Genomic DNA, 19,457 nt, shown 5'->3' on the forward strand with positions numbered 1-19,457 from the left:
TAAATGGTTCAAATTTGTAAAGATACAAAAGAGTTTACTGCTGCACCATCCACCTCTTTAATTAGTTCCCAACTTGAGCATATACATTAATGTATGTTATATGTATGTGTGACGCAGTCTTTTAAGGCTTCTCTCACAGATCACCCAATTATATTTGAAAGAGGTAAAAATTGACGCACCTTGTACATTATGTGTGAAAGTTCCTATTCCTGCCCAACACTGAGCATTCGTATAATCTTTAGACAATTCAGAAAAAATGTTTTCACATTTTAATTTTAATTTATGTGATTCTTGATGTGTTGACATTCATTGTTTTGTGCGTGATGACATCTATTTATTAATGTTTGTTAGATGCATTGGGTCGGTTGTTCATTACTGTGTACTGTTTGAGGAGCCCTGATGGCTCTGTTTGGTAAGCACTGGCCTGCTAACTACAAGGTCGACTACAAGGAATTCTATTGGAAAAAGATGAGGCTTTTTGCTCCTGTAAAGATTCACAGTCTCAAAACTTTTTATAGGGCACCTCTGAGTAGAAATGGAGCCGATGGCAGTAGGTGGGTATGTACTACTTATGCAATACTTATTGTGGAGCACTTGCTGTTTGTATGGTCAATTCTCTTCACTCTGATAATGCTTTTAGAGTGGTGGTGCAGAATGAGAGACGGGAAGAGTGGACCTCACTTCTTGTGACCATTAAAAAACTCTTCATTCAGTATCCAGTACTGGTGCGACTGGAACAGGCAGGTACTGCATCCGTGTACTTGAAGATGTATGGAAAGAAGGTTTAGCTCAGGGGTTGAGTGTCAGATAGCTTCATGTTTGTTTCCCTTTCCATTGGTGTGTGTAGTTTCCGATTCTGAGCTGGGTTCTGTTAGCACATGAATTGAGTTATTATGTGTAATAAGTACAGTAGTGTCCTCGTATAAAATGAGGCCCTATAGAACCAGACGCCTTTGGCTCATTTGTTAAGTTATTTATCTTTCACGAGATGTTTTTCCTTCTATATATCTTTTGCTTCAGAGGGCTTTCCTCAAGGAGACAATTCTACCTCAGCACAAGGAAACTACCTAGAGGCCATCAATCTATCATTCAATGGTGAGTGCAGTACCAACCGCAGCTTACTACATGGCTCTGAACTTCTTTTCACTAAAACCCAAAGACCCAGATCTGACTGGTACCGTCCCACCTCTGACATCGGCCGAAATCAGTACTTTCTGATTGGCTCGCTCTCATGATCAGCATTTAGTGCTTTGATTTGTGTTGGAAAATTAACTTACTGTTCTCTCCTGCTTCTCATGGAACCTAAGAGTAAAGAGCTAGAAGCCATCTTACTTGGGGTGTTGACTTTACTGAGAACAGAATCTTTATTTTTTATCCCCTGTACGCTCCAAGTATTTCTGAGTAGTTTATTAGAATTCAGGTAACAGGTTTATCAAATAAAAAGTGCATTTTCCCTCCATTTTCCTTACCTTTTCCAGAGGGACTATTGTGGTATGATTTTTTTTTCTTCGTTTGACTATTTCTGTCTTTATGTGGGTAATACTTTTAATTGTAAACCTGAAACCTGTAAACAGAAACCTGCTGTGTTGGCACAAAAAAGGAAATTTACTCTAAAGGGACTGGGTTTGGTGAGGCAGCCAAGACAACTTGACTGTCAACTTGGAGAAGGATGGGGACAGACGGTTCTGGGAAACACAGTGTCAAGAATTCCCAGAATAGTAGTCAGCTTCCAGATGCTTTCTCCCTGCTCTTTATTCCTTGTGGAGTCTGATTGGCCCCACTAGGTGCAGTGTCTGTCCAGCCCTGGCCAGAGATGGATTAGCCATGCCACTGTGTGCTGAGGAGTCTGGAGCACAGGTCATCTATCTTTTTAGTAGATATTTTTGGTCATACTTGAATATCACTGACTATCCAGAATGAGAATTTCATGGCCCAGGAATAAAATTTACCTTGCCAAATTTATAAAGTCATCTGAAAATTCTGGTCCCTTCTGTTAAAGGTTGTCTTACAGTAGTATTTGAGTCTTGTAAGTTTCAGTGTGGATTAATGTGTGGCTAGTTTAAATTAACCGAATGAAATCTAAGCATGTAGAGCTGCACAAGGCAAGTACCAGGCATTAATGAGGAGTATTAGCAAAGGTGACAGTGTTATATGTCTGTGTTCAAGCAGTTCTCAGAATTGAAGGGAGAAAGAGAGACATGCTTATAACTTGCTAGAATTCAGGTCAGAATATATCAGTCACTCTGAAATAGAGATACAATTATCCAGATGCACAAAGGTGTCTGCTAGAGATTGCTTTCCAAAAATTTTGAAGTGTCTTCATTGGAGAAATTTTGTTCTTTTTAAGTGTTTGACAAGCATTACATCAACCGCAACTTTGACCGGACGGGGCAGATGTCTGTGGTGATTACACCCGGAGTGGGTGTGTTTGAAGTAGATCGCTTACTCATGATCTTGACCAAGCAGCGGATGATAGATAACGGTAATGCTCCCTGGTTCGTGTTCTGTCTCTCTGTGTCACAAGTTCTGAGGGTGTGAGTAGCTGTTGGCTGAATAGGAAGACATCCCTGGCTAAACAATTTGTTCCATAATTGTAGGTTGTCCTCGGAATTTTTTATATATTCGTGTGTCTTGATTATATCTAATGTGGGTCTCTGATACTCTGGAGTTGCCCAAACATATTTGCCACTCCAATCAAAACCCACTGCTACTTAATTGATTCCAACTCATAGCAACTCTATGTAGGGTTTTCAAGACTGTACATCTTTATAGGAGCAAACAGCCTCATCTTTTACCTATGGAGTGGTTGATGTGAAAAATTGATCTTGCTGTTCACAGTCCTACACCCTTACCCAAAGGGCCTCCAAGGTTTTTATTCACTGCTGGAGAACCCATTTGGGGGGGTACTGTTTTAAGGGACCAGTGTGTTTTCAATCCATCTTGGGCAGCACCAACTGGACAACCTAGTCCATGCCTCTCTCTGTGCTGTACTGTGCTTCCCACCCCTACCTTCCCGTATATGATTGTGTTTCGTCAGCATGATGGAGCTGGGGAAGTAAGTTCTGACTACAAGTGAAGCGATAGGGATTGTTTTGCTTTTTGCTATGAGATTATAGCTCTTTGGTCTGCTGAGCACAGCGTCCGTAGTTGGAACCCACGAGCCATTCCATGGGAGAAAATTGAGACTGTTTTCTGCAGTTACGATTTACAGCCTCGGAAATCCTACAGAGCCTTTTTACTCTGTCCAATACGTTGAAATCAACCCAATTGTGAATTTTTTTCTTTCTGGTCATGAAACTTTATTAATCGACACTTGGTTGTCTTTATCTTTTAAATTGTCACTTAGCAGGTAGACAAAGGCAAATTGTCAAACACTGAATAGTGGTAAATATGACAACTCATTGGTAACGAGGAAACAGTAAAAGAATGCATCAGTGTATTTCTTTCTGATGTCCTCACTAATGCTAGGTTATTAATTGTATAATGATATGTGGGCTTTCCTTCTTACTCTGGCCCACTTAAATACCATCATGAATAGAGATTGGGATACTAATCTCAGCCTTTTCCCTCCCCACAACTCTTGTTGTCTTTTCTTTTTATAGGAATTGGTGTGGACTTAGTATGTATGGGAGAGCAACCGTTACACGCTGTTCCATTGTTCAAGGTGATTCGATTTTGCTTTGTTGACTGAGGCCAGTTTTAAGCACTGGGTGATTAGCTGCCACCTGGTTGCTTTGAATCATGGCGGCCCCATTGAGCACAACAGAAGGAGCCCATGCTGCCCAGTCCTGCACCCATCCCCAGGGGTGTTTGCAAATCCGACCTTTTTTGTTACATAGGATTTTCACGGACTGTTTTTCTGACATAGATAGTCAGGCCTCTCTTTTTAGTCTGCCTAACTCTGGAAGCTAAGCTGAAACCTCTTCAGCATCCTAACAACCCCGAAGCCTTCCATGGGAGATGGGTTATAGAAATCAAACCTCAGTCTCCTTCATGGAAGGCAGTCACCAATGTTGCAAGGTAATTTTAAAAATAGTTAGAAACAGGAGAGTTGGAATGGTTGCATACCTAATACACAAGGTAAGCATGAACTTTCTTGTGCTTACTTACTAAGCTGTACTGAACAATTACAGATGTTTTTCACCACCTCAGAGATTCTGTTTCTAGGTGTGCCTGTTACCCGTTCCCTCCCAACCTTATAGAACCTTTCTATAGAATCAAAGCCTCTTTTCCAGTTTTCAATCCCTGACACGGATTGCTTACCCAGTAAGCAAGGTATTTACTAATCTGTAGTTAACAGTTTAACATGGTGGTGTGGTGAAAAACATGTGGAAATGTTTATACTACAGGTTATTAATTAAGCACACGTGAGCCCATGCTTACCTTGCTTATTAGGAAATCTACCCCTGGGCTGATCAGTGTCCTTGTTTTCCGTTCAGCTCCATAATCGGAGTGTTCCTCGGGACTCTCGTCTGGGTGATGACTATAATATTCCTCACTGGATAAACCACAGGTGAGTGCCGTTTTGATTAATGGTAGGTGAGCAAGGTGTGGAATAACTTCCTTTCATTTCCCCTGCAGGTCTGTTGTGTTCTTAATATGGCGCTACATCTTTAGTTTAAAACTGCAGAAGTTTAATTGCTAGCATTTGCTTATGGATTTTCTGTGTGCAGAATTGGTGTTGTTAGGTGCTCTCTGAGTCCCTTCAGATTCTCTGTGATTCTCTGTACACAGAATGGACCACCTCCTGGCCCTGAGCCAGCCTCAAAACTATTCTCATGTTTGAGTCCATTGGGGAAGCCACTGTGTTGATCCATCTCACTGAGAGCCTTCCTCTTTTTTGCTACTCTGACTTTACGAAGCATGATTCCTTCTCCGGGAATTGATCTCTCCTGGCATGTCCAAAGTATGTGAGACAAAGTCTCCCTATCCTTGCCTCTAAGGAGCATTCTGGCCGTACTTCCAAGACAGTTCATTTTTCTCTTTTGGTAGTCTATGGTACTTTCAGTATTCTTTGCCAGTACTGTAGTTCAAATTCATTGGGTTTTCTCTGTCTTCTTTATTCAATGTCCAATTCAAAGTCCATACATAAGGGCAATTGAACATACTATGGTTTGGGTCAAGCATATTTAGTCTTCAAAGTAGCCCTCTTGCTTTTCAATACTTTAAAGTGGTCTTGGGAAGCAGATTTACCTAATGCAATTTGTTATTTGATCATGACTACTACTTCTATGAGTATTGATTGTTTATCCATGCAAGTGAAATCCTTGACAGCTTCCATCTCTTCTCTGTTTATCATGATGATGCCTATTGGTCAAGTTGTGAGGATTTTGATTTTCTTTACATTGATTTATTATCCGTATTGAAGGTTGCAATCCCTGATCAAGGTTGTGTCATCTACATATTGTAGATTATTAATAAGCCTTCCTCCAATCATGATACCATATTCTTCTTCATATAATCCAGCAAGCATCTTGGATTATTTGCTCTGCATGCAGATTGAGTAAGTATGGTGAGAGGACACAGCCCTGATGTACCATACACCTTTCCTGATGCCAGACCATGCAGTATTCCTTTGTTCTGTTTGCACAACTGCCTCTTGATCCATGCACAGGCTCCACATGAGCACAACCCAGTGTTCTTGAATTCCCATGCTTCTTACAGTTCCACACAATTGAATGCACTGACATAGTCAGTGAAACACAAGAAAACATCTTTCTGGTATTCTCTTCTTTCAGCCAAGGTTCATCGAACATCAGAAATGAGATCCCTTGCTCCATATTCTCTTCTGAATCCAGGCTGAACCCTGTCCATGTACTACTGCATTCATTGTTGCATGATTTTCAGCAAAACTTTCCTTGCATATGATATTAATGATATTTTTGACGATTTCCACATTCTATTGGGTCAACATTCTTTGGAATGGATACAAATATAGATTTCTTCCAGTCAATTGGCCAAGTAACTGTCTTCCAAATTCCTTGGCATAGACTAAGTGCTTCTACTGCTTCATTCTCTTGTTGAAACATTCCAATTGGTATTCCATCAATTCCTATTCCGGGAGCTTTGTTTTTAAGTGATGCTTTCAGTATAGCTTGGACTTCTTCCTTCAGTACCATGAGTCCTTGCTCATGTGATACCTCTTGAAATGGTTGAATGCTGACAAAGTTCCCTTTGGTACAGTGACCGTGAGTTCTTTTCATCTTCTTTGGATACTTCATGATGGTTCATCGAATATGTAGTCCATAGAATCTTTCGATACTGCAACTCAAGGCGTGATTTTTTTTCTTGGGTTCTTTCCGTTTCTGATATGCTGAGCGTGCTCTTTCCTTTTGGTTGTCCACCTGTGCATCTGTGCACAATTCATTATACGATGTGGCTTTGTCTTCTCGAGCTTCTCTGTTCATCTCTGTTGCTTCTTCGTTGCTTTTGTGTGCCCTAGCTGCTCTGTGATTGCAGGCAAGGTTCAGAGTGTCTTCTGACACCCAGGCTGACCTTTTCATTCCTGTCTCTTTAATGACCTTTCGCTTTCTTCATGTATGCATTGTAGTCCTTCTTCAAAAATCAGTTGTGTGTAGGTATATAGATTTATTCCTGAGTTTTCTATTCCGCTCCATTGGTCTCCGTAACTGTGGTACCAGTACCAAGCTGTTTTAATGACTGTGGCTGTGTAGTAGCGTTTGAGGTCTGTAAATGAGAGGCCACATACTTTATTCTTCTTCCTTGTTTTATTATTTTTTTCACAGTTTTATTGACTATATCACGCACCGGACAATGTTTTGAATTCATGATTTGATTATATTAAGAAGAGTTGTGCAGTTATCACCACATTTTTGTACACAGTGTTATTAGCTCCTCATTTACTCCTAATTCCCAACCTTCCCTAAGAAACGGTTATTCTGGTTACTGTCTCTAGATTTACCTAATTTGGATTTCATATAATGTTGTTCTTCTTTAGTAGTAATTATCCTGGGTGTCTTTCCTTTCCATATACAGTTGGTAATTAGTTTTTCTATTTATTTAAAGAATGAATTGGTATCTGTATCATATTGCATTATATTTACAAATTATTTGGGGGTAGTATTGGAGCTCTGGTAGTGTAGTAGTTATGAGTTGGGCTGCTAACACAAGGTCAGTAGTTCAAAACCACCTACTGCTCCATGTTGAGAAAGACAATACCTTCTACTCTTGTAAAGAGTTACCCTCTTGGAAACTCACAGTACAGCCCTATCCTGTCCTGTAGGGTCATTATGAGTCAAAATCGACTCGATGGCAGTGCATTTAGTTTTGGGTAGGATTGACATTTTCACAGTATTAAGTCCTCCCAGCCATGAATATGGAACAATCTTCTATTTATGTAGATATCTTGGTTTCTTGTAGAAGTGTTTTATAGTTTACTTTGTACAAGTGTTTCTTTACTCCTCTGGTTAGGATTATTCCTGTTATATTTTGTGTGACTCTTATATATGGTATTGTTTTCTTGATTTTCTTCCTTTTCAGAGCTGTCTTTGTTAGTGTGCAGGACATTTTCTGTATGTTGTTCTTGTACCCTGCCATGTTTCCCAAGCTTTTGATTGTTTCCAACATTTTTTTTCTCCAGTCATAGGGATTTTCTATGTATAGAATCACATCATCAGCAAATTAGAGAGTTTTTCTTCTTTACCAATTTGGGTACCTTTGATTTCATTTGATTTTCCTTAGCTCTGGCTAAGACTTCCAGCACAATACTGAGTAAGAGTGGTGATTAAAGGTATATTTATCTGGTTTCTGTTCATAGGGAGAATGCTTTTACTGTCTGATCATTGTGCGAGATTGTTGGCTGTTGAGTTTCTGTATACGGCCTTCATTGTGTTGCCAGATTTCCCTTCTGTTCCTGTTTGGCTAAGAGTTTTAGTCAGGAGTGATTTTTGAACTTCTATCAAGTATCTTTTCTGCATCAATTGACCTAATCATAAATTTTTATCTTTTTGTTTATTTAGTGGTTTATGTTATTTGTCTAATTTGAACCATCCTTGCATACCTAATATGAATCCTACTTGATCATGATGATGATCATAATCTTTTGATATATTGTTGAATTCAATTGACCAGGATTTTGTTGAGAATATTTGCATTTATGTTTATAAGGTATAGTGGCTGTAACTTTCTATGCTGGTAATATCTTTGCCTAGTTTTCTATCAGGGTTATATTCACCTTATAAAATGAGTTGAGAGTTTGCTGTTCTATATTCTGAAACATGATGTGAAGAGGACTGAAAGATCAAATGCTTTGTTACATATTTATGTGTGTGTGTACATACATACATCCCACTTATACATAGACAAGCTAGAGGATGGGTCCACAAGTAAGGGGCTTTGTTTCTGAGGAGTAGGTGTGCTTAAGGCCTGCTTTCCTTCTTCGTTGTCCTCCGTGTTGCTAGCCTCTCATGGATGGGGACAAGAAGCCTCTTTGTCCGATTGTTCTCATCCTGTCAGCAAAGCAACTCCTGAAGTTCAAAGTGCCTCACTAGAGTAAGACCACCCACCTGATAAGCATAGTCGTCTTCAGTGAGAACTAAAGTGTTACTTTAGGCTTAAAACAGCAATAATGAAAATTGTTTTTAAAAGTAAATTCGTATCAAATAAATAAGAATTATACAACTGGGTTTGTGAGATATTATAAGATATAAGTTACACTATGTTGGAGATAATATAGCTCAGGCAGTTACATTGTACCTGTGAAGAAACTGAGATCCAAAAAGGTTAAGTGGCTTGCCGTGGGCTTATGACCAAACCAAATAAAAAATGAAAATCACTGTCTCTAGTGACCCTACAAGGCAGAGGTGAACGCCCTCATATGTGAGAGGCTGAAAATCTTTATGGGATCAGACAGCCGCCTCCTTCTCCCGTGCAGTGACTGGTACGTTTGAATTGCTTACCTTGAGGTAAACAGTCCCATGTGTAATCCACTCTGCCACCCGGACTCCTTTTAAGTTAATGACAGAGTAGCAGTTTCTCATTTAAACTACTGAAATACACAAGTATTTTTGACATTTTAAAGACACTGTTTCATATGATTCAATCTACAATAGAAACACTACTTTGCAGCCAGATCTTTTCCAGTTAATGCTTGGAAAGAGAGTAGCATCCCTCTGCAAGTTCTTTCTTTGGTGCCACCGTCATCCTGGTACCAGCCATCATCCTAGGGCTGGTTGAACGAGGCCCGTTCTGGTAGGACTTTGACTGTGGGCAATATGACTGTGTTCTTTTGTGCTTGTGACAGTAGGATTACCCCACTGTCTACTGGTAATTGTTACTGTCTTTTTTTGTTTGTGTGTTTGTTTTGTTTTTTTAGTGTTCAGAGTTTTGACTTGGATGCTGGAGATAGATCAGGCAAATTTTCAAAACATCTTTACTACAAATTGATTCTAGGTGATGTGAAAAGGGGAATAGAGAGAGGTTGGAGCCTCTGTTTTACACAGCCTTTGTTCACTCATTCGTTCAATATAGTCAGTGGTTTTCTTGTATTAGATACCTGGTCTGAGTATATTGAAGGTTTGATTTTCAGAGGGGTTGGAAGTTAATGAGTTTTGCCATCTTGTCTTCAGTACAAATCATTTCCCTTTTTGGTTTGGGTTAATTAATCAGTGATTAAGGAGTCTCCCTTTATCAAGCTTTTTGTCATATGTTGTCACTAGCTGCTATCAACTCTGACTCATGGCAAAATATTGGGACAAAATGTTGCCTGATCCTTTATTATCCTTATCAGCAGCATGTTTGAACTCATTATTGTGACCATTGTGCCAAACTATCTTATCAAGACTCTCCCATGCTTTCACCAAATACAGTATTCCTCTCCATCCCTTGATCATTCCTGCTGACTTGTCCATAGTAAGGAAATCAAAAGTGTTCTGTTGTGATCCCTAAAGCTTTCAAAATACTGGTGGCATAGCTTGAGCATCGTAGCAGCACACGAGCCACCAACATGGCAAATAGCAAGGTAAAATAAATTTGGTGTAACTAGATTAAGTCCCTACTGCAAAGAGGAAATTCTAGTCTAGTTCGTAATTTGAACTATCCAATATATGGTAATTTATGCAGGGCTGGGTGGGGGTGGAGGTGGAAAACAAGAATAAAAATATAATAATGTTTGGCAGCAATTGCAGAAGAAGTTAAGTTATTGAATCATCAGCGAAGCCTGAAACAAGGCAAGGATGTCAACTGTCTTGAGGCTTAAAATGAAAGAGAATTTAATTAATGACCTCGTTTGTTTCTTTTACAGTTTTTACACATCTAAAAGCCAGCTCTTTTGTAACACTTTTACTCCACGAATAAAACTGGCAGGAAAGAAGGTAAGTTTCACCCATTTTCCAGGGATACTTTTGTGCTGAGATATTATCCTTACCCACTCCAGTTATGAGTAGAATTGGGGTCTGCCCTGTCAGGGCTGGTTTATCTTCTTGAATATGTATCTCATCCCTCATGGGGTTAGGGGAAGTTTTCTTCCATTGACTCTTCTCAGTTTTCTCTCTGTTTTTTTTTTCTTCTTCTTCTTACCTCTTCAGGAATCCCAGTCTCACCTGTTAGTTCTTTTGATGGTGTTTCACTATCTCAGGCTTTCTTTGGAATTTTTTGTTATTTTTTTCCGATTGTCTTATATTCATGATCATCAATTCATGTTTCCATTGGTTTAGTTCCACTCCTTTTGCTGTATTAATTATTTCTTAAATCTTAATATTCCGGATTTATATTCACTGTTTTTGTACGTTTTTTTATTTTTCATTAATTTTATCCGTTTGCTTTTGTAGTGTTTTCTTTGATTTTTCTCAGGGTTTTTTCCCCTGTGTTTTTCTTGATTCATCTGCAGCTTTATTAATTTTTCTCTCAACCCATTGTAAGTCCCTAACTATTCTTTTGAATTCCTTATCCAGTAATTCTAATGCCATTTTTGTTCCTCCAAAAGGTTTTTGGCTCTGTATTTTTACCACTCATTTGTACTGAATTTGTCTCTCTCTCTCTCTTTTTTTAAGACAATGTGGTTTCATAGTTGTGTTTAATTGATGATTGTAGGTTAATGTATTCTGAGGCACATACCACTCGTGTCCTAGAGCAGGTGATAGACTGTGGTGAAATGTGTTTCTGTTCATGTAGCACATTTGGGGGCACAGTTTGGCTGGTGTTGGTCCCTGCCTATTGAGGCTCAGATGATAAGAGGAGCAGCCAGTGTCCTTGCTCCTAGGATGGGGCTGTAGGTGTGGGTGGGGTATGTGGGCATGCCTGCTGCCTCCCGTCATCTGGGACATCAACACGCAGGGCAAAGCATGCAAAATGCTGCCAGCAAAAAACAACTTGAGCCATAAAAGAGAAAAAATTAAAACAAGAGAATAGAAAAAAGTAACAAGAAATAATGTTTTAGTTTGGGTACTTTAGAGAAACAAATCCACAGAAACTCATGTAGAAGAGAGAATTTTAGGTTAAGTGCGCATTAAGAAAACATCCCAACCCAGTGCTGCCCAAGCCCACAAGTCCAACATTAACCCATTTGTCCAACACCAATCCACATCCTCCATCTCACAAAGCAGACGCAATGATGCCGACTGCAGGAGGAAAGCTGAGTCAGTGAACGTGTAAGCATCTCAGCGCTGGCAGGGGTCTCCACACGGCTGCTCCAGCACCCAGGGCTGCATCGGGGCAGGTCCATGTAGCTTCTCCTGAGGGATGTCTTGCAGGAAGAAAGCACGAGACCTGAGAACTAGAAATGAGAGGCTCACCGAGCCATTTATCCCTCTGCCCTTCAATTAACCCCACATGTGTTTACCGGCCAGGTTGGCACAATGAACTAACTACCTCAAAATGCAATAAGCAAAAGTAGGGAAGGTGGAGAAAGAAAAGAGAATAGTTAGCAAAAATTCAAGAAAAGGAACGGAAGAAAAGAATGTAATGAAATAAGTAGAGAAAGAAAGAGTGAAAAATCAGGGAAGGGAGAGAAAAGAAAGTCTGAAAACCGGGGCAGGGGCAGGATTGAGAAAGGAAAACTGTAGGGGACCGGGCCACGGGAGCTCACATTGTGGGAGGTTGAATCCCTAGTCTTAGATGCACTTTCTGCTGGCCTAGGTGCTGTATGGGGTCAGGGCACCTGATCCAGAAGTAGTTTGTACTGGCTCAGGTGGCACGTGAGGTTATTCCAGGCAGGAACTTTTTCTGGCCCAGAGGGCAGCTGAGGGCACGGTGGCTGATATGGAAGGAGTTTCTGCCTACTCAAGGATGAACAGGGACCTCTCATGGTACATTCTGGTAGTCTAAGGTGACCAGATTTAAAGCGGGACACCATTGAGGGAGTGGGGGGTTCTTGATTAAAAATTTGGTCTATATGGACCAAATAGACTGTTCCCTAGCTTGTCATGCATTCTTTCCAAAAATTGGGACTTTTTTAAAACGCCAAAAATTGAGACTGTCCCGCCAAAAGCAAGACGTCTGGTCACCTTATGATGGTCTGATGAGGCAGGGATCACTTGCCTCCAGATTTGGGGGTGGTGTGCCAGAAACCCAATCTATTATGGTGCAGCTCTTGTATCGGGCAGAGCAGGGACAACACTGGGGGATGCAAGTGTGTATCATTGGCCAGTGGGTGGTTGGGACAGCATGCAGATTGTCTATGCTTCCAGTCACTAGGACTAGAGTGTGGGGAATAAGGGAAGGATTGCCCACTTCTAGTGAACAGCCGTGTGTGTGTGTGTGTGTGTGTGTGTGTGTGTGTGTGTGTGTGTGTGCTGTCTTCATTAGGTGCTCCTTGCAGAACTTCAGGATGAATGTGCTATGTCAAGCCAGCCAACACTTTACCAGTCTGCCTCTTGCTGTTTTAGCTCCGGTTCTTCTTCTAGTTGGTATTGAATCCACTTTTCTATCCTATCCTCTAACACTCAGGGTTCCAGAATTACCATCTGTATCTATTTCATCTTATCATTTCTCTACTGTAGAGGATCAGTATAGGATGTAGTCCGCCAACTCTGATCTTTCCAGAAGCCCAACACAATCCCTGTAATGAGAAAAAGATGACTATTGTTCGAGGACCCTGGAGGACTATGAGTAGACTTTTTCCGTCGGGTTTCCTAGGCTATAATCTTTATAGAATAGTCCACCACATATTTCTTCTATGCAGTAGTCAGTGGGGGTCAAAGCACTGATCTTCCATTTATCAGCCAATTGGACTAGCCACTGCATCACTGGTACTCCTTATGGGAGGGTTAAAGGTCCTGAAAAAAAGAGTTCTTTTAAAAAAATTACTTGTTTCAGTTTTCATGCCACCTTTCTGTTCCATTTCAGCAAATTGGGCATTCCACCGAGAGGTCACCTTCAGCTGGTGTAGGCAGAGTAGTGAAAATGCATGCAAAGTGTGAGGCCAGATGGGACCTGGCCACGTTAGAACAAATTCAACAGTGGATTCAGCAAAGTCTGAAGAATTGTACTGAGCTAGGGCTCTGTCACCTCTGGGTTGTATCCCTTTGGGCAAGTCTTTTATTTGCTCTAGAATTGAATGTCTTTGCCTGTAACGGATGCTCCCTGCCAGTTGCCTAGTGGATAGGGTTGTGAGATGCATACGATTTGAGGTGGAAGTCAAGGCCCTCATAGAGCCCCGTACTATGGTAGCTATCCTATGTGAGCTTCCTTTCTCAGATCCACCGTGTGGCTTTCGAAATGTTTCTCCCTGTGCTTTTGATAAATGGCATTCTAGCAGTGGAGTGATTATGTATCTATTTAATTTTACAGTGTGCTTCTGAGAAAGCAAAGAATGGCCGTGATACTTGTGAGTATTTTTTGAAACCTTTCGTTGCTTTTAAAAAGAGTTTGGTCACAAAAGTATATGAGGGTACATAAAGATAATTCATAGCAAATTCCTAATTCTCCTAGATTCTTTAACCACCTTATAATCTTGTCCCATTAACTGTGAAATGGATGATGACAAGACTTTTTAATTTTTTTGCAGAGGTCAGTGTTAGGGATCGGGGAGCTAGTTGGAAAAATTGAGATGATATTTTAAAATCAGGATCACAGAAGAATGAAACAATCCAAACACTTTGCCTTTATTGAATGCCATACTATTTCTGTATCTTATGTAGGACTCATTTAATCTCAACAACTTGAGGAATAAGTGATTGTCCCTTTGAGGAGGGGAAAGGGGAGATGATGATGATGATGATGATGATGATGATCTGAACTTTGCAGGTTTGGGGGAAGACCCCCTGAAAGCACCTGTTTGAAATGTAGCTCGCTGACAATTCGCATTATTGTATTTCAGCTCTGGGGACTCCCAAAGAGGCTGAGAACGCGCTTCCCATCCAAGTAGATTATGATGCCTACGACGCCCGAGTGTTCAGGCTGCCAGGCCCAGCCCGGGCACAGCGCCTCGCCACTTGCAGGTTTTCTCTCACATTCATTTTGGGATGAAGGTGCAATTGCTTAGGAGATCAGGAGGAGACCTGCAATCCAGTAGGAACCTTCATAAAAACTGAAGTGTGAGACCGATGACTGTAAGGCTTGCAGAAGGAGACATTGGGTAATGCTTTGGAACCATGATTCTTAGATGAGAGGCCAAGAACACAAGCAGTAAAAGACAGAATAGATATATGGAGTACATCAAAACTGTTGTGCACCACAGAACTTTATCAGCAAAGTGATGAGATAACCTACTGATTGGGAGATAATTTTGTGGAAACATATATTTGTTATCCAATTTGATGGCAATGGATAGGGCCCTTAACCCACGCTGATGGAATCGATTCCAACTGATAGTGACTCTGTAGGACAGAGTAGAATTGCCCTCTGAAGTCGTTAGAGAAGCAGAAGGCCTCATCATTTTCCCTGGGAGTGGCTGGTAGGTTTGGGTTGCTGACTTTGTGGTTTGTAGCCCAACTCATAACCCATTATGGCACCGGGACCCTGAACAATCTTAAAGCTATTTTACATTAAAATTTACCAAATGGGCCCCATCTCATTATAGATCACTAGGAGGCCTGCCTCTTGGGCACAGCCATTTTGTTTGGCTCTGATGTATTGTCTCAAAATAAGAGTTACTATGTTTTGCTACTTTGGGAGAAGCAGGTCACAAATGACAGAATCTGTCTCTTACCAGACTTACCCAGAGATCCTAGATCTTAGATCCAGAGGTTTTTAATTTATTTTTTATTATTATTTCCAATGAGCAAGAGACTTTTCTTTCTTTTTCTTTTTTAATTTTACTTTATTGGGGCTCTTACAGCTCTTATCACAATCCATACATCTATCCATTTTTGTCACACACATCTGTACATATGTTGTCATCATCTTTTCCAAAACATTTTCTTTCTACTTGAGCCCCTGGCATCAGCTCCTCATTTTCCCCCCTCCCTCCCCCACGTCCCCTTGATAATTTATAAATTTTTTTTTTTCATGCCTTACTCCGACTGCTGTCTCATTTCACCCACTTTTCTGCTGCCCATCCCCCTGGGATGGGGGCCATATATCAATCATTGTGACTGGTTCCCCCTTAACCCCACCCCCCAAAAAAACCCACACCCTTACCTTCCTAGTATCGCTGCTCCCCTTATTGGTCCTAAGGGGCTTATCTGTTCTAGAGTCCCTGTGTTATGAGCTCTTATCTTTTCTTTCTTTAATGAGCTGATAGTAATCACATGATTATTTTCTATCTGTCACCCCCTTCCCATCCTAATGTTCCTCCTGAGAATGCTTGGACTCAGAATAACTGCTACTGACAGCAGTGCCCCTCAACATGGATGCCATTAGAATCTAAGTAGTGCTTACCTCTGAGCATTTGAAAACATTCCTGCCGCCCTGGCCTTGTGTTTTCTCATCAAAGATGGCAAGGCTTGGTGTTTCAGAGACTCAGGTCGCATGTTCCTCGAAGGCACAGCCTGGCTCTTAGTTGGTGCTCTGTCCTCACCCAAGTCTGAGCCTGTAATTGGTGCTCAGATGTTTATTATTGAAATAATCCACTTGGGATCTGTTTCCAGCGTCTGTCTCAGGCAAGCACAGTGAAACAGGAGGACAACGGCCAGCGCTGATGTTAGAAGGTCATCCCCCCCAGCAGAGGCTGACTCTCATTCTGAAGTGTCACCTCCTCGTTGGGCTTTTCTTCTTTTGAGCCCTCCTGCTGCTTCCAGAGACTAGACTTCAACTTTTATTAAGGCTAAATTTAAACATGCACAAATGGAGTGTTGCCAGGCTTGTTGCATCACCTCTCCCGCTTTTTAAATTTTAGCTGGAATATTGTGAAACAAAAGGAGCCTGGTGGTGCACTGGGGACATGCTGGGCTACACTCCGCATTGTCGGCAGTTCAAAACCACCATCAGCTCCTCAGGAGAAGACTGGCCTTTCTACTCCTGTAAATAGTTACAGTCTCTTAGACTCACAGGGTCGCTGTGATTCACCATTGACTCCATGGCACTGAGTTTGGTTTTGAGTTTTGGTTTATTGTGAAACAAATACCCAAGCAGCTTACTTTGAGTTTTCTATACATAAGTATGTAATGACAACAAATATGAACTTTAAAAATACCTGTATTAGCAGAGTATCTTTATCATTAGGAATGAAATTAGAGTGAGTTTTGTGATTTAATCAGATAGCCAGTTCCACGTTCACATTTTCCGCTTTTCTCCAAGGGGCTATCGTGTGAATTGGGGTCTCTACCAAACCCATGCCCTGCACTGGGTTGTAATGCCTCTCGTTTTCACGGCAGCTGAGTGTCTTGCTTTTCTGGTGTTGCTGATTGTTTCATTGTGGCATTGAACATGTCCTCTGCTTAATGAATTTCCTGTGAACCGGCCAATTAACTCAAGACTGAATCAGGTTTAAGTTCAGTTTTGGGGACAAGACTCAGGCGGCCTTGTGTTGCATACTTTTTATGGCATCACCTTGTGTCCTCCCTGGTGACGCGTTTGTGGGCGTGCCCAGATTGACCCATGGGGTTAGGTGGCATCTTACGATGCTATCACTGCCTCACTGGTACGATCCCAGGACTCTGGCTCTTGGAGAATTTTCAGTCACTTCCCCTCATTTTACACCACCTGTCAGGTTGCTCCCGGCAAGTACACTTAGATTATTTCCCATTGATAGGTCTTGAATGGGAGTCTTTGTTATGGGTTTCCCAGATAGCTCGTGCTTTCCTGCTAGATCAGAGGTTCTCAACCTGCGGGTTGCGACCCCTTTGAGGGTTGGAATGGCCCTTTCACAGGGGTCGCCCGATTCATAACAGTAGCAAAATTACAGTGATGAAGTTTATGAATGAAATGAAAATAATGTTATGGTTGGGGGACCCCACCACAGGAGGACCTGTCTGAAAGCGGCGCAGCATTAGGAAGGCTGAGAACCGCTGTGCCAGCTGGACCAGCATCCATGGCTCTGTGCTGTTTATCTTTTGCCGCGCAGGTCTGTGAGAGAGCGGGAGAGCCACAGTCGAAAGAGTGGCAGCTTCTGCGATGTCTCCTCCAGCCCCTCCATGCTGAGCCGGGCATTGCCTGCCGAGGAAGTGCGCAGCCAGACCTCTGACGACAGCTCTCTGGGCAGGAGCGCCAATATCCTGATGATCCCACACTCCCATCTGCACCAGTATGAAGTCAGCAGTTCTTTGGGCTACACCAGCACTCGAGGTCAGATGGCTGAAACCTAGGCGGTGCTGGACAAGCTGGAGAGCTTTCCTTCTTTGATGGGCCTTATAGGGGGCAGTAGTTAGTGTGGGCTGTCCATTCCCCATGTTAACTACTTCCATGCCAGCACAATAGGTGGGCGTGGAGGGGATGAGTTGCCTTAGTTGTCGGTGTGGGTGCTGTGCCATTTTTGTTGCTCTCCTTTCTTTCTCATCTTCATAACTACGTACTACCTTTCCCTGGCGTTCATGTAGCTCTTGTCTTTGGTGTGTGCAGTGTGGGGGTGGGTGCCGTCCTCGCAGCAACAGCCCTGTTGTAAGATATCTCCTAGCCGTTAACTGCCGGTTGGCATGTCGGCTCTAGGACTTGCCCAGTGCTGCTCTTCCACTGGTGTGTTGGACCCATCCAGCAGCAGCTGCGCTTAGTCTGCAGGCCCCTCTTGACTTTATTTTAAACTTTTTCTTTGGACAGTTTTGGATTCCTAGGAAGTAAGGTTCTTCCCCCCCCCCCCCCCCCCCAAAAAAAAAAAGAAGTACAGGATGGTTCTGTGTACCCTTCACTCATTTTCCTCAGTGTTGATGGTTTCCATAGCTACAGCACAGTATCAAAACCAGGGAAATTCACCGAGTATCTCTAGGCTTCCCTTGTGTGTGTATATTTCTGGGTAGTCTTCGCACATTTGTGTCACTCGCACACAGTGACTGACTACACAGAACTGTTCCATCACCGCCAGGCTCTCTCTTGTCAGCAGCCTCCCCCCCGCCCCTGTTATGGCCAGACCTTGCCCCTCGTCCCTCTTGCTCTATAATGTAGTTATTTCAAGAATGTTACATAAATAAAAGCATGCCCTTCCTGACTTGATCATCAACTTAGGAATGTTGGGTACACAAAGCTGCCTGCTCTTGCCCTGGAAGGACTCCCAGAGGGCCAAGAATGTTTTCATGACCCAGCATGCTAATGGGGGTGCTGCCAGCTCCAGGAGCCTCTGGGCTGGAGCACAGGGCACTTTCATCCATGAGACACCACGGGCCTGTGGGAACTTACGAGTGCTGAGAAACTATTTCTCCCAAATAGTTTAAATAGAAAAGGGATTCTGAAAGAGAAAGTAGCATCTGCTTAATTAAAGGGCCGTACAATATAACCTTATGTCACCTCCATTAAGTTTAGTTTTCAAAAGATTTTTGATAGATTACAAAAGGTCTAAGTTACATTTTCCCTATTTTAGGAAATTTCTAAGTTTGTATGACAGATAATCTTATTTTCATGAAAATATGCTTCATCCATAGCTATAGGTCAATGAAATCAAGCACCACCACCGTCATCGTCTGCCCTCGAGTCTGTCCTAACTCATAGTGGCCCTGTATGACAGAGTGCAGCTGGCCGAGCGGGCTTCTTTGGCTGAAACATTGAGGAGTGAGCAGGTCATCAGGTCTCCTGTCGAATGACTTCAGGGTTCGAACCAGCAACTTTTGATCAGCAGCTGAGAGCTCTTAACCATTGCACATCTAGGGCTCCTGAAGCAAACATTCAAAAGCAAAACCAAATCAAACATATTGCCATTGATTACAAATTATATAATCACCCCATAAGATAGAGTAGAATGACCCCATAGGGTTTCAGTGGTTCAGACCTAGTAGCAGCTTACTGGGAAACAGATGAGACTGTTGGCTCCGTAAGGATTGACAGCCTAGGAAATCCAGGGAGCAGTTCCACCCAGTCCTATAGGCTTCGCCGTAAGTCGGGATTGATTTGACAGCAGCGGGCGTTTTAGTGCTGGTTTCCCATTCTCTGTTAGGTTGAAGGATCCTCCCCCTGCCTACCCTGTGACTTCCTTAATG

General features: G+C 42.1%; 1 protein-coding gene across 1 annotated transcript in view; it reads left to right on the forward strand.

The window, feature by feature from the left end:
* Positions 1-19,457, forward strand: part of DEPDC5 (DEP domain containing 5, GATOR1 subcomplex subunit) — a 148,722-nt gene that overhangs the window by 41,908 nt on the left and 87,357 nt on the right. The window contains exons 13-21 of the mRNA XM_004716736.4: positions 641-744; positions 1,021-1,095; positions 2,348-2,482; positions 3,603-3,664; positions 4,440-4,513; positions 10,262-10,331; positions 13,747-13,783; positions 14,276-14,396; positions 17,402-17,622. Coding sequence (XP_004716793.1) covers positions 641-744; positions 1,021-1,095; positions 2,348-2,482; positions 3,603-3,664; positions 4,440-4,513; positions 10,262-10,331; positions 13,747-13,783; positions 14,276-14,396; positions 17,402-17,622 — 899 coding nt within the window. The remainder of the gene's footprint in view (positions 1-640; positions 745-1,020; positions 1,096-2,347; positions 2,483-3,602; positions 3,665-4,439; positions 4,514-10,261; positions 10,332-13,746; positions 13,784-14,275; positions 14,397-17,401; positions 17,623-19,457) is intronic.

Source organism: Echinops telfairi, unplaced genomic scaffold, assembly GCF_000313985.2.
Source record: "Echinops telfairi isolate 266 unplaced genomic scaffold, ASM31398v2 ScPeMD7_29;HRSCAF=101, whole genome shotgun sequence".
NCBI classification, from domain to species: Eukaryota; Metazoa; Chordata; class Mammalia; order Afrosoricida; family Tenrecidae; genus Echinops; species Echinops telfairi.